We start from the raw sequence: 16,132 nt of genomic DNA, 5'->3' as shown, positions 1-16,132 counted from the left end.
GTAGCATTTCAGGATAAAATTTGTTAGGGATTTTGGCAGAATTTTTTATTTTGACAGGTAATGATTGTGAGTGTAATGGTGCTGGAGCAGAGCCCTTGGCTATCTATATGCATTTACAGAGCTTTATGTATCTGAAACATACTTCCTAATTTTTGTGCTGTCTGAATCATGCTGTTTTGTATGGTTTACATATATCTAACTGATGGTGTATTTATATTCTGAATACAGAATTGCCTTTGATCTTTTGAGTCAGTAAAATTATGCTGATAGCTTTAATCACAATGATAAAATCCTTCTCTCAGTATGACTCATATATTTGCAACTTAGTTTATTAATAATGGCTATTACTGGCTGACACCTATGAGATAACAGAACGAAACTGGGATTTTAACTGTGTGTGATCAGTATACACAAAATGTTTAAACCATGATTTAATATTAAATTTATATTTAATCCCTAAAAAGGGATTTTTTTTTCCCCCTAAGCAGGAAACAGTGTTTTAGAACAATGGACTTGTGGGATGCTCAGAACTGTACTTTTGGGAGCTGCTAGTTTTGATGTTTAAGCTGCAGAGGTGAAATGATCAGGGTCTATGCCTTTATTAATGTTCAGCTCTTTATTAAAAAGTCAGCTGGGCAGGGGGCTCGACACGGGGCTCGACACGGAGCTCGCCCCCGCTGTTGCAGCTTTCTGGCAGCCGAAGGGTGAGAAGGTGGCAGAGTCTGTCCCTGGAGTCTCCGTGGCATGCTGGTAGCTGGAGGTGAAGAGGTGTCCAGTCTGTATCTGAAGTCCCAGCAGACCGTCCTCTCTCCTTTCCTCCTGGCACACTGGTAGCCCAAGGGTGGGTGGATGTGCAGAGCCTGCTGCCGAAGTCCAGCAGCAGCTATCCCTCTCCTTCCCTCCTGGTAACACCAGGAAGAGTGTCTGTGTTCCTTTGTGCCTGCTTCCCACAGCCCAGTCCAGTCTGGTCCTCTGCAGGTTATGGTGACAGGTCAAACACAGACTAGGGATGGGGTTCCCTTTTCCCCAACCAGCACACCCATCCAGCCCCCTCCACTGTGCCCAGCCTTCCATTTAGGGGTGTTTTCATTCCCAAAACCCCCTCCCATGATTCCACTGGTCTCCCTATTTTGCATCCCTGTCCTAGAATGGTAGTGAGGATGGGGCAGTAGGTGATTCCTAGGAGCAATTAGCTAATAACATTTCAATGTCAGTACTTAGTTCGAGCCAAGTGTCCCAGCCAGGCTGTTTTGTTCATAACAGAAAGAGGTGATCAAGAGCTGTGTGGAGCTTATTTAGATTTTTCCAGGTTCTGAGTTGCTTATAGCTAAGGATTTGCAGCATTGTGATGGAAACCTCAAGACCATACGCTGGACATTCGTAGAGAAAAATAACTTCCTAGGTTATAGTTTCAGAGAACATCTGTTTAAGTCTGTATAAGAAGTTACTTGGAAGTGTATGCTTTGGATTTAGTTTGTCCTTGGAATTCTGTCTTGAATACAAGATTAGAGATAGAAATGCTGCTGGATTTTCCTGTGACCTGTTTGTTGAGTTGGTATGTCTGTTTCAAGCTGGTGGTGCTCTGGAGCCATGCTCATGATTCTAAGGGCTAGTGGGAAGGCATAGGGTGTGGTATTGTTGTGGGCTGACCCCTCTGCTGCCTTGTCCTGTGTCTGGTTTGAATGCCTTGGTTCAGCATTTCAGTCCCATCAATTGAAACTGAGGCATGGAGTGTGATCTTAGGGTTTGATCTAGGAAAGACTGAGATCATTAGCTGAAGGAGGAAGCTGGAAGTAGTAGTGATGTCAGTCCATTTATGACTGTGTAGCTATCATGAATTACTCACAATGAATTTTAAATAGACATTGAGAAATAAACACTAATTGCTTTGTACTGTCTGCATTTGTCCTTTTGGATGGAGTCATTTACTGTCACCTGCAAGCAGAAAATTAGACTTATCACAGCACATGTGACTGTGATTAATTACTTATTGAGACTCAAATTCCTAGAGAAAATAAAATCTTGCTTACAAGAGGTGCCATTTTACTGGGAGTGCCTGATCTGGCCATCTACCTTGAGTTTGCTAATCTCCTGTTGGTATCATACTCAGTGCTATGTGCTCATGCTTGTGTGTTGTTGCAGGATTCCTTATGAGGTGCTGGAGCTGCCATGGGGCTGTGGCTGAGCCCGACTCCCTGAGGGCTGGCTGCATGTAGGGAGGGTTTCAAGTGAGTCTGACTTCATCATTTCAGACACAGTCAGCTCTGGCTGTAATTGAATTAGCTGAGCCATAAATTGATGGGCCTTGTGATGTCACCTGCTATTTCAGCAAAATTTGTGATTCACAGCACAGACTACATGTCACCCAAAAGTGTCCTTAGACATGTGTCACCCAAGCGTCATTAGAGTTTGTCTCTAAGTGTCCTTAGAGTTTGGGAAAAAAATGGTGTACAGGTTTCTTTGAATAGGAATACTTAAAATTATTTTTACAGCTAATTTATTCTTTATCCCATTCATCTTCTGTTCTGCTGAGTAATTGAAGAGTTTATTGAGGTCTGAAACTGATCATGACAGTATTTGAGGTGTCAGAAAATAGAAGAGGAGACAGTTCCTAAATGATGAGATTGGCTGGTGTCTAGTGTTGTTCCTGTCATATTTCAGTGCTACTGGAATTTTGTTTTTGTGGAGCTGATAAAATGTTAAGGGACTTAATCTATTACACTGGCATCTTTTGAAAACAAAAATAGAAATTCAATGTTGTGTGTCTGGTGCTACCAGGCTTTCTTCCAAGTTTGTAATGACAAGATAACAATGAAGCTGAAAGTGTCGAATGACCTGAATATGTTTTCAGTGAGACTGAGTTGTTTTGATTCCTCTTAAGGTGAGGGAAGCTTTCATGGATGGAAATGCTCATGGTAGGAGAAAAGCAAACTTCAGGAGCTCTCACAAATGCAAACCTTAGATGTAGGTACTCAGAGCTGCAGACTTCTGTCTCTTTCAATGCAGAAGACCTGACAATGAGCTTTTAAGAAGGTCTGGATCACCTGCTGGTGCTCAGGGGCATTTGTGGAATGTTCAGAACAATTTCATAAGCTTTCCATAGGGGAGACACCGTTAATTGGTGGTGCAGAGCTTGCAGATTCAAGAGACCCTTGCGTTTCATTGTTTCATGCATGGTAATTGTAAGCTGAGCCGAGATGACACTTCCTGCCACTGTCGGTACATTTAAAATAAATAAAGAAGTCAGGCTTTTCTTACATTCTGCTTTGTTCACTTCAATGGTGTTTATCTTCTCCATTGAAACGGAGGGTCTGTGAAAATACTTAAATGTACCTACTATAATGAAAAAAATGGCACTTGTGATATAGAGCACAGAAACAAAGTACACAACACTATAAATCTGGACCACTGCTTTTATGGAGAGTTTTGCCTGTGAACCAATTTAGGTTCTTTTCTCATTTACTTTAAAGGTTAAGTATAATGAAAAATTTTCAGTGAGATATTGCCAATGTCAATGAAAAACAAAATCTGAGGTAACACGGGCAGCAAATTTTATCTGTGTAAGCATGAATGTATCTTAATAGCTCAAAGTAACTGAAAAGGATTATAAGGAAAAAAAAATAAGCAGAAGAGTTTTACAACCTAGATTCATGGGGCATAATTTTTGAGCAAAAAGTCAGGAAAGCAAAAGAGAAAATCTTTTAAGGTAGCTGATAGAGGCAACATAATCTTTGATGACTCTGACTGATACCAACTCTGAGATCCCATTTGTTTACATCCTAGAAAGTTTGGGTTAAACGTTTGACTAATTTTTTAAAAGTATGCTGAAAGAGTGATGGGGGGATTTTGAGCTTTTTTTTTGTTATTATCTTCCCCCACCTGCTCATTTGAGTGCAAAAAAATATTAAATCCTCTGGAAACATTCACTTTTTTCCTGATAACATTGTATTCTTATTGTTGAAAAATCTTGGTGCTGCTTAGTTGATTGCCTGGTTTCTAAGATGTGTTGCAGTAAAAGCTGGCCTCAAAACAGTATGGTTTCATTGCTGAATCTTCTTTTTAGCTTATTTTGTGTCTTATTGGCTTAGAGGCACCTTTCTAATCCCAGCATTAGTGTCCCTAATGGAGCATATCACAATTTTAAGTCATTAAGAGCAACATCTAAGCAATCTTGTTCATCTTTGCTTTTGCTTTTACTGCTCTTCTGTACATTATAATTGTGTGAAATATTTTATTTCAATAGTACTCGCACTCATGTTTTCTTTCTAAAATTTCTTTCTAAAATTTGATTTTAATATTAAAAAGCTCTTTTCTGAAATAGTAATAAATTTCTTGCATACAAATGGGGATGTAGAAAAAATTGAGAACTCTTTTTGAGAAATTACGTAGGAGAAAATTCTCTCTGTAGTAAAGTAAGTGGTTATTTAAAAGTTAAATGTGAGAACCATTACATCAGGGTATCCATTACTGCTTCCATTGTTAATTGTCGGTATCTATCTGAAGAAAATTGTTGCCTTTTCACAACGGATATTGCAGCTGGTGAGGTGTTCTATTATGTAATCTCTTCCTTCTGATTTAAGATTTCCTCTGATTTAAGATTTTGAGTAGCAGTACAAACCTGCAAAACCTATGCTGCTCCATATTGTAGAAGATTCGAAAGTTTGAGAGTTTTCTTTCAGTTGATACTAAAATTTTCAAATGTTCTGAAAAACAAATCCAGGGATATAAGATGTGGTATAACATTTTAAGTGAGGAATAATTTTTTTGAATTATAGTATAAATAACGAAAACAAAATTATTACTAGTGCTCACTGGTGTACTTTGTTTATTCATTCACAAGTATACAAATCTAACTTGAATACATCTGCTCTATACACTAATTTATGGAAACTTGTTATTGAAGTAATGTGTATAGCTTTCCATGTGAATGAATTAGTTGTATTGAATGAGCTAAGCATGCAAGTGTGTGTGGAAAGTGTTAATATATATGATCTTATTTTACTTTTAAAAACCTAGATGACATGTCAAGTTATTTCAGTTATTTAAAAAAAACCTGAAAGTCTCTAGGGGGAATTAAAAATGCTTATTATGTATTTTTCAATATAAAAAGTCTTCATTTAGAAACTAGCATCTAAAGTCTTTGTATGACATTGGAAAAATACTCTGCTGTTTTAATGAATTTCATGAATGTTAATAAGCCAAGCTGTGTTTAGACAAGGTCTTGCCTCTTAAGTAATGTTTTCCAACAACTTCTCATTCTTTGAGACCATTATGTAGATCTTATGATGTCACAGCAATCCCCATGGCAACACAGACGTCATTAACATGAAGCATAAGCAAAGCTGTCTTTATTCAAACCATTTATTTATTAATTTATTTATTTGAAAGAATAAGATAAAAAGTAGGTTAGGAAAAAGACCTTTCATCTTTGAATGTTTTCCAAGATAAAACGATATGAGAACTTCTAATTTAAAACTAAAATAACGGTAATTTTTCCCAAAGAAGGATCTATTTCCAGGTGTGCTGATGAGGTACCTGCCTTTGAGCTTTCTGTTCTAGATAGGTTGCAGAGCTGAACTGCTGCAACAAGCTAAATTTGTTGTTCCCTCTACTAGTAGGTTCCATTTTTGTTTGTTTATATAATGGTATATTTAGTCAGTGAACATAGATCTTGAATTCAACAGAAATTTTCTTTAGTGTAGTGTATATATAAAAGAGTTGTAAAGGAACACTAAGTGGTATTCTTGTCTGAAAAGCAGTCAGGATCACCTGCTACTATAAAGACCCTGAACATTTACCCTTTCTACAGTAAATTTTCAAAACAGTTTATTATTCTTAAAAGTGCTTTTTCAGGTGGGGTTTTTAACCATTTTTCAGCTTAATGCTTTAGTTTTGATGTTACATTATGAAAGATAAAGTGAAAAGTAAGAAATGTGAAACTGAATAAAGTTACTTAATTTTTCTACCTAAACTAGGCAAACTTGATACCGTATTCACTCTTGTAACCAGGTAAAATTTTAAGTTAACCTCACTTTTCAAAACAGTAGTCTGTTCTAAAAGAAAAACTGTGTGAAGATCACAAATTACATGCTTCAGGGTTGACTGAGAGGACTTTCTATGGAAGCAAACCTCTAGAATTTAGCTAATTTCAAATTATTCACTGTGTGTTTTCAGGACCTTCTTTTGAAGTGCTTTCAGTAGTCAGCTATAAATTAGCAGATTACTGCAACCTCTGATCTGGGTTGCATTTGCATAAGAATTAAATCCCTATGAGCATTACATAGATAAAGCACTATAGTCTGTCATCTGTAAAGATGCTAACTAAAAGTGTTCAAAATACTGAAGAGGTTCACTGATGTTTCCAGCTGGAGTTTTAAAGCATTAATTTACTATAAATGTGCTTATTCTATAGTTTTAATGTGATCTGTTAGTCATCAAGCATTCTCTCTCTCTGCTGGGTTCTTTGCACCCTCCTGCTGCAGCAGCAGGGTTATTATCCTTGGCACCAGGATTCCTCTTTCCCCACAGGCAGCGGGTGGTTTGGGTTCCGAGTCAAGCAGGGAGCTGCAGTGATGTCTGAGGCTTTTTTCTCTTGTGAAACACCCCTCCCAGGTATTATTAAGTGACATGTACTTAGCTGTGATATTGCAAGTGAGTCCCTTCCCTGACACATGAGCTGCTGTATCTGAGGCTGTAAACATCTAAGCTATCATATGACATTGGATGAGCCTAATCATCCTTATCCATGGTATGCAGTGAGCTCATGTCTCCAGGATTTGCAAGTAGTGACAGTTCTGCAAAAATGCCTCTTCAACTTGCCAGCATCTCAATTTCCTTTTCAACTGAAAACCATTTCTGTAAAGTGGCTACTTGCTTTAGCTGAAAATAAGAAGAAGCTATAAATAGAATAACATTGTAGGAGTTAATAAGTTAAAAGAAATAAAACCTAATCTAGTTATTATTTTGATGTGCAGATGACCACTACATTTTTATTAAAAGAAATAGTTGTTACAAGTCAAAAGCAGATTGGGCTTCCCTTGCATCTTTACTTGCTTTTCCTAAAAGACAGGCACTAATTCAAATGAGACTCAAAGAAGTCAACCTATGTTCTGTATAATGATTCCCTGTCTTTTAGTTGACAAACTCTTTCTTTCATGGCTTGCAGCGTGCAGCTCTAAGCGTGGGGAAACCCGCTGCTGCCTTCCCCGCTTGCCTCATCCCCAGTGGAGCGCTGTTCACGTTAGAGTGGCTCTGCATGCATGACAGGCTCTGCCTTTTTTTCTGAGGGGTCAGAAAATGGCCATGCCAAATTTAGTTTTCATCAGAGCACTTATGTGTTCCCCTGGGAATGGCTTGTGCATGTACACGAGCTTCTTAATTGTAGCTTTCTTCTTTTCCTTGGCAAGGATGAGTTGGATGCAGGTCTGGGCTTCAGAGCACACTGATGTGAAACCCAGCTAAACCTAGCTTGGCTAGAATAAACCATGAGGGACTGATGCTTTTCATTCTGATCTGCACATACCAAAATGAAATATGGTGGTTCTTAATGGAAATGATGTATGAGGAGAAACTTGACTGAATCCCATATTATCTCTCTAAATGACAGATAGAAAATAGTCTCCATTTTGTTTCCCACCTAGACGTCCACTTACTACTGCTCTATATTTCATCAAGGAATTCAGTGCGACTGGTTGGCTTTACTACTAAATCTAATTAACATTTTGATGTTGTTGCTAACTGAATGTTGATTATTACATCAAGATTTGATTTGGGGATTTTTTTGAGACCAGACATTGTGCTCAGATTTTTTCCGTATCATCAGATAATAATTGATGAAGTGATTGAAAGCAGGTGCCTGCCATGACTGCCTCAGTCGTGGCACTGCTATGAGGAAGTGGAGTGTGCAGGTGGGACATGCAGCACATGATCCATCCAATGGGATGGGGACTCCTCTCTGCTCTGATATTAAGAATTGGATGATAGAGGGAAGATTGGAAATGAAGTGGATAGCACTTGAATATAAATGGTGATGGTAATAATCGCATTTTCAGGGTGAGGGCTGCCTAAGTGCAAATGAAGACACTTTGGCTTACATAACCTTAAATTCTAAATATGCTTCATGCAATAACTCTGTATTTTATTTTGGTAGTTTTCTACGATTCTCCTAAATGTAGATGTCAATTGAAGCACTGTAATTTTCACAAAAAGCGCTTTGAAGTATTGGGTTTATGTAACTTAAGATCCATTTTGATCATGAATATGTTAAGAGCTTGAGAAACTGAACTGAACTGTGCATAGCCTTGCCCTTATGGATTTATTAATATACAGTCTTGAACAGATAAAGATTGGTTGTAGTGAAGGTGGGAGAAGGATAATGTTTAATCTCCTTGTTTATTTAGATGTTCTGCATTGGAAAATACTGCACATCAGTGATCTTAAACACATTGTACTTCCTACTTGAAAACTTGAGAACAAAGAAAGTTTTTGAGTATCTTGATTTCTAGAGTTTTGGCATAAAATATTTCAAAATTCATACATTGCATTTATACTTTAATTATATTGTAATTTTTTTATCAAAAAAACCCTCAAAATCTTTACAGGACTCATTTCTTTGCATACATATACCTTATAAAAGTCTAACAACTTGAGAAACAAGAAAGTTTGCTACTTGTATTTTTCCTTCCATTACAACTTGTCTAAATAGAAAATTATTTTTGATTCAGAGCATGTGTCAATTAAATAGATTTTATTCTCAACCAGCAACTTTGTTCAAAATATTGCAATTACATATTCATAAAATTATAACAGTATTATGACCATATTTTCTGGAGCATTTTTTGTGAGACTTAGAAATAGTTTTACTAAAATCTTAAGCTAATGTAAGGTAGGGAATATCAAAAGAAATAAAAGTTGATTACATTGTAGAGGAAACCCTAAATATTGTCTGTCCTTTTGGCGAAATAATTGTCATTAGTGAAATTCAATTTTCTATGTGAGTGATCTTTGATTTTTAATAGGAAAAAAGAAAAGGGCTTAACGCTGAAAACTCTTTTCTTGGTGCTGTGAGGTTTCCTTCAGATTCTGCATCACTTTTGATGAATGCATTTACATTCCAGTGCTGAGAAATAACTTTCCATTTGGGAGCTGGGTTGACGTGAAAACAGGAATGTGGAGGCCCAGGGTGAGGGGACAGGGCTGAATGCTGATAGAGAAACGTTCCCTCTTCAGTAGCTGCTGCCTCTCCTGAGAGCTTTGAAAAGAGCATCTGTGTGAGCGAGTATGAGGATGTCTGGGGGCCTGGGGAGATGGATGGGTCGTGTCTGGAGAAAACTGCCTTGTCCTCCAATGTCACAATGATAAGAGAAAGAATAGAGCAAATCACTTCAATACCTGCAAGTTTTTGGTTGTCTCTATGCGTAAGTGCTTATAAAAATGCATGTTGCTTATTGCTTTAGATATTTCATTTAATTGAAGTACTTTGTTGCTTTATTTTATTAAAATACGCAATCTATCAAATTTGAAAGCAAAATCTATTAAATTTGAAAGGGAATAAATGCAGACAATGGTCCTAAATTATTCTCTTGATATTTGTTAGGCATAGGCACATTTAAATTGCTGTAGTTTCATAATAGTGAAGAGTTTTTTTAATGAAAACTGGGAATGTAAACTTGGGAAACATCGAAACTCTTAATTTTCATTTAAAACTTGTCTTCTGTTAACAAGCATGAAACCTGAAAACTGATACCTCTGTTCTTTAGCCAGCTACGTATGTTTTCAGTATAACAAGTTGTAAGCTGAGAAATGTATGTAGTAAGATACACTTATGGATAGGGGAACTGTCATCTCTGATCAGTGTAAATTCAATTTAAGAATGCATTAAAATCTGAATGAAATTGTAAACTACTTACATGGGTTAAAATACTTGCTTTTAACACACAGTGAGAAAAAACATTTTTTTTAATACTAATGACTTTATTTGGAAATAATAGTTTTGAATAGTCAAGTGGGAAATTAGACTTTTGTCAATTGTTTAAAGGAAAAGTATATTTAGGGACAAATTACTTGGAGAAAATACCTGGATGTCCACTATAAAGTGGATTCCTGTTAATAATATTTTTATATATCTTTAGGTAGTTGTTTGGGTTGGGGTGTGTGTGTGTGTTTTTTTTTTTAAAGGGGGGGCAGGCTAGTTGTTGTTTTTTAATTAAAGTAGGTTTATATATTCACATCATGCATTTGGTACTCTTGTGGGAATACAAGTATTGTTGTTGATAGCATACTGTGATAGAAAAGGACTCCAGAAGTGAAATTATATCTAGGACAGGTACTGAGGAGAGCATCTGTGAAGCCTAATACTTGGGGAATGTCAAGTCAGAGCTTGTGTGGTAGAAGGGAAGAAAAGTGTTTGAAAAGTTGCTGTAAAAAGGTTCTCTGGGGAATTTAGGTGAGGCAGTAATATCCTGACCAGGCAGCCCTTCTGGCTTTCTAAATTACTGTTATAACTTCTGCATCCCATATTGTCAGCTACAATGGCAAAGATACCTTTAAACTGCCTTATCTTCCTTTGGTGAAATTCTCTTAGGCACATCACTGATTTAGAGAAAATAGTTGCAAACCTGTGATTCTTTCAGATGTAACATTGCCTTAATAGTTGCAAAAAAACTATATTTAGGAATTGAAATTAGTAAGGCTTAATAAGACAATTTTAATTTAAATGGAATGTAATGATACAACCACATGTGAAGTGTGTATAATGTAAAATTCTCTACTGCATTTTAAAAACAAAAATGAGGTTTAAGCCTATGCTCTCTGTATGCACAGGCTTATCTCAGCCTACAGTAAGGGAAAAGAAGTAAATTTGTCAAATCCCTGATCTATTGAAACCTGCTAATAAAGGCTCTCTAAATTTTACTTATCTAGTTTGTGAGAAATCTGACTACTCAAATGCACTTTCTATGGCGAGTCTGGCATCAGAATTTTGTAAAGAATATTGTTTAGTCAAAGTTACTGAAATAGATCTGATATTAAGAAGATAATCATCATGTGTAATATCTAACATCCCACAAGCCAGCTTACATGCCTGCTCATGGTGCTTCATATGAAGTTCTTCTGCTGGTATTTCAGATAATGGCTTGGGTTGGAATTTAGAATTATTTGAAAGATCAGATAATTCTAAATCCCCTGCCATGGGCAGAGATACCTTTCCCTGGACCAGGTTGCTCAAGAGCCCCATCCAACCTGGTCTTGAACAATTTGAGGGATGGGGTATCCACATCTCCTCTGGTCAACCTGTTCCAGTGCCTCACATGGTTATAATAAAGAATTTTATAAAAGGTTTTACATTTTGGACTTTTTAATCAGCTCAGTAAACAGACTGTATCACCTCTTGCTTCTTCTTATTGCAGGCTAATGTTTCAAATTACATGTTTGCAATTAAATTGAGTTTGTTTGGTGGCTTCCTCTACTGAGTGGCTAGTTACAGCAGCTAGGCATTTTGGAGAAGACTGTCACTGAAGTACTTCTTTGTTCATCTTTTATTTTTGCTCCTGTGGGAAACTCTGGTAAATTAATTCAGATAAAACTTACTGACTTTGATGTCAGTCTTATGAATTGAAACAGCAGGATGAGCAATGCCCCAAGATGACAGTTGTTTCTCAGAGCTGCATGTCAAACAAAAACCTGTGTGCGAGTGTGGTTCTGCAAGAGATGGTATGCACTGCTGTGATGGATTTCTACCACTGTCGGAGATGGACAGTTCTGAAGTGCCCAGATATAGTGGACAGTAACAAGAGAGTTCCCTAATTTTCACTGATTATGCTCCTTCCTCAGTGGTGATGAATTTTCACCAGAGATTGGAAGTCAGGAAGTTTAGCTGGTGTGGCCATCTGAGAACTGAAACGCTTGAAAGGTCATTTAACTTTCTCGTGCCTTGATTTACTTCTCTTCTTTCTTACAGCACTTCACAAAGTTTTGAGTTTGTTTACAGCCCGAAATGCCTTGTGATCTTTGGTCAAAGATAATATACACATGTGATGCACTGTCTGCTCTGATAAATTTCATGCTGTCATAAGATTCTGAATAGTCCAGGAATGGTGTAGTTATTTGCTGTGAGAACCAGTGTGTTACTTGGGGGCAGAAATCAAGAATTTTCTTTATAGTAATGGAATTCATGCCTTCTATCTTAATATGTTGACTACTTGTTCTCTGGTGCTAAAAGGTGAAATCTAAACAAGTTATTCAAGAATAGAAAAGCACATCCAAAACACAGCTTTTTTTTTACTCTGTTTGCTAAAGCTTGAAACTTTGGCATGTCAGCAGTGATTAGCAACAGACAGAAGCTTAAAGTTGATACTTACAGACAGCAATCGAGGAGGGAGAAAGGTAGAGTTGAAAAGTGTATATGCATTTTTTCTTGAAATGAGTCCTTGCTCTGAGGCTACAAAAATGGGTTGGCAAAAATACAGCAATATGTGTTTTCAGAGTTGGAAGATAATATTTTTGTGTGCTTCCAACTAGAATATCAAATAAGTTGATTTACTGATCACCATTTTTTGCTTTTTCATTTTCCAATCAATGAGTTGATTTACTTTCTCCCTTCTTTATCCTCCTTTCTGTTTCGAAGGAAAAATTGTGTTATGAATCAGACTATTGGCCAAGAAAATAAGTTTTGACACTAGTACAATGTTTTAATGAATCAATAAGTTGCTTTATTTTCTGGTGTCTTTAAGAGCAGTTGAAATTCAAAATGGTATTGTAAAGATCCCTGTGCTTTGTTGCTGGACTGTAGGATGAAGCATGTATTTGCCTCCAGGAAAATAAGCATTTTGTCCAGAGACTTCTTTATTGAATATATCTTTCAAGAGGCCTAGTATTCTGGAAAATTTTTCCTATTGTAGAAGTCCCATGTACCAGTAAATGCGATTATTATTTTGATGAATAAGCACAGCTGGCATTTCTTTTCAATATCTGACTGCCTTCTTTTTGAGCCTATAAATGTGCTGTTGTCAAGAGATTAGCCTTTGGGGTAGCAGTTAAATTGTTCATTTCTACTAATCGCCAGGCGGGACAGGAGCATGGATATGAACTGGCTAGATAGACTGTTCTGAATGGTGTGTGAACTGCAGTTTGTGAGTTAGGAAATAAAGCTTAAAACAGTTATCTTGCACAAACACTGTAGCTTCAGTGTGTTGCCACATGCCAGCATTGGTTAAAATACAGATGTTGCACTTTTGTTGAGTTTGGTTTGTTTTTCAAAGTGTTGCCCTGGGGGCTTCAGACAGGAAGGTTTCCCAAATCTGTTGCACAGTGCAAGTGGAAGAAAGGGAGAGGCCAAATAGTTACATTGGCTCTCAGCTATTTTAGGGTGGATTGGTTACAGCAAACTTAGAGGTGTCCTGAAATTGCAGTCATTTTGGTGTCTGTCCTGCTGTCCAGTCTGGAATGGGAAAAGTCTGGCATTGACCTGACATTCTTACCTGGAGGAAGAATCACACACCCTGGAAACAAACTTTAGCTGGCTGCCTTTCTTCCACTCTGATGGTGTGTGAATAAAGATCTAACTGTAGAGGTCCTGGATTTCACTGAATTATGTACTGCTTCTCTGGTCTCCACCTTTACATCTGCACTTTGAGGATTCTTTGCAGTGAACCCTGCAGGTGCACAGATACTTCTAATACGGGCAGAGCACTCCAAAAAACCAAAACAAAAAGCTTTCAGTTTTTTCTTACAGGGAATAAAATAGTATAATGTTTAATTATTCCACTATGATGAGACCGTCTCATGAAAGGCCAGAACAACCTTTTATCCTCATCTATTAATTTGGGAATACACTCATCTTCCTTATTCTATTAATTAATTTTAGGTAGGAAAGAGCTAATTGAAGTTGATTAGCATTTTAATTCTTTCTTTGGTATGCCAGTTAGCTTTTGTTAAAGAAATGCAGATAGCTTAGGTAACTTAATACTGTAATGGCAGAAGATACTAGATCAAACTCTCTAGTGCACTTCAGAATCAACTGTGCCTCTTCAGTAGACAGCTCTTGACTGACACTTTCTTGATGTTAATAGACTTATTTAGCAGATACTCTTAGGGAACTATGTAAATACAAAACAGACAGCTCTCGGTGTCCTTGGGTCTCAAGCACTATGCATGAAACTTGTATCTTGCACAGGTATGTATGTTTTTTCCCGGCTTTACAATATCTGGCTAAGATGTAAATATGCTTATGAATTCTGTTATAGTTCTGATTTCTTTTCTAACGGAAATATTTTTGGTTTTCAGTTTTGGCAAGCGTTCTGCCGGCAGCTTCAGACGTGGATGTGAATGCATTGTTTTAGAGCCATCTGAAATGATTGTGGTAAGAATATTTTCATTCACTCGCTTTCAAATTTTGCAGACCAGCTTTGGTAACACTACAACTACCAATAAGACTTATGATTTTCTGGTTTCCATATGATCTTTTAATAAATATAATATGTCATACCTGTAATTTATATTGTTGTTACATTTACTTTTTCAGATTTCTTGTAAAACAGAAGTTTTCTTTTTCTGGCAGGATAGTTTTTGTGTGTGTGTGTGTGTGTTGTTTTTTTTTTAAGAGCTTTATTGTTATTATTATTAAATACAGATGCTTTAAAGTATTAAGCTCAGGTAAGTTTAAGTAATTAATGTTTGAATTAAATTTAATCTCAACCATCTCAGGTTTTTAAGAATAAATCTGAATGTTTTAAAATTCTGTCAACCTTCCTGGGTGAAGGTGAGGGTATTTTGTTAGCAGCATCTGCTGTAGTCCAGTGGTGGAACATTGTCTCTGAGGGTTCACAGGCTTAAAAGTTTTATTTGACACCTCAGGGCACATTATCTGAACAAATGCAAGATTAGTGGGCTAGTTTTTTTTCTCTCTATCACAGAGATACAGATCTGTTCATAATACAGGCATGACAATTATCTAAGCCATATAGATAGCTTAAATATAGACTGTGACACTAACCATTTATTTCCTAAAATGTAACAGTGTCTGTAAAACTTGTGGAAGCTTGGGAAAATGCGGTATTACTTTAGGATTGTACTTGTTTATTACCAGTTTGTGTAACTTGCTTCTGACCATTTGAGAAACAGTTTGTTGTCCCAGTTCTGTTTTCTAGAAGTATACCATTTCACTGGTTGTAGCTGTATGAATATCTGCCTATATCACATGCATTCCCTTTTAAGTTATATGGAAGAGTGGTTTAAAGATAAGTATTGGGAAAGGAGATGACTAAACAACAAGAATTTTTTTTTGTTTGGTTCATAATGTTAGGTCAAAGGGAAGTGTTTGCCAAAAAATGTAACCTCTACAATTCTGGATTGAACACTTCACTCAGGCTCTCAAAGGAATAATTGTACTTTGAATAGAAAGAATCCTATCCCAGAGTTGTTTGAGTTCACAAGAGGTATAGCAGGGTGTGAGTGTGAAGGTGTCAGATGTGAAACAGATTCTCCCTGCAGAGGGGGTGAACACTGCCTGTTCTTCTGGTTTACCAGGGACTGTGCTCATCCATTTGAGTTAGTGCACTGAAAGCTGTACTTTGTCACTTGGGCTGACTGATGTGTGACGCTTCTGACACGGATAAGCTGCAAATTCATAGGAGCATTTTGTCTAACATTTCCTTGTTGAAAAATGTGCAGGAACCTTGCGAGGTGCCTCATCTCTCATTCTGAGGGATGGAATTGAATGACAGGAATTAATTGAATCCCCCTATATAGTCAATGCTGGAAACTGTGATTTTTTTTTTCCTGCATTTCCTCATTAGTCTCAAATAGCTTGAGTAAGGTTTCTATTAGTAGTGTAAACACAGAAGAGGTGTTGATTTTCAGCCAAATTACTGCAAAAAGATCATTCTCCTCTGGGAAAACCAGAATTAGTAGTTCAAATATTTTCATGGCAACATACTGTTGTATAGTATTTTTCAAACTCTGTAGACAGTGAAACTGAGAAGACTAATTTTATACTAGGATATACCTAATAGGTATTTTTTTATTCTCCCTGTTGTTGTTTTGAAGAGGGTTTTTTAAACACATAAATCCTATTATGTGGATATTATTATGCCTTCAAAATATTTGAAATAATAAAACCAGTTCTGCCTGAAGAGTG

At 36.9% G+C, this 16,132-nt stretch overlaps 1 protein-coding gene across 5 annotated transcripts in view; it reads left to right on the top strand.

Annotated features, from left to right (window-relative positions):
* RAPGEF2 (Rap guanine nucleotide exchange factor 2) overlaps positions 1 to 16,132 on the top strand; it is a 183,001-nt gene that overhangs the window by 80,395 nt on the left and 86,474 nt on the right. For all 5 annotated transcript variants that reach the window (XM_021536561.3, XM_021536558.3, XM_021536559.3 and 2 more), the window contains exon 5: positions 14,281 to 14,356. In XM_021536561.3, coding sequence (XP_021392236.2) covers positions 14,281 to 14,356 — 76 coding nt within the window. The remainder of the gene's footprint in view (positions 1 to 14,280; positions 14,357 to 16,132) is intronic.

The sequence above is a fragment of the Lonchura striata genome, chromosome 4, assembly GCF_046129695.1.
Source record: "Lonchura striata isolate bLonStr1 chromosome 4, bLonStr1.mat, whole genome shotgun sequence".
In the NCBI taxonomy this organism is placed as follows: Eukaryota; Metazoa; Chordata; class Aves; order Passeriformes; family Estrildidae; genus Lonchura; species Lonchura striata.
Note: the sequence above shows the minus strand (reverse complement) of the source record. Positions and strands in the feature narration are given on the sequence as shown.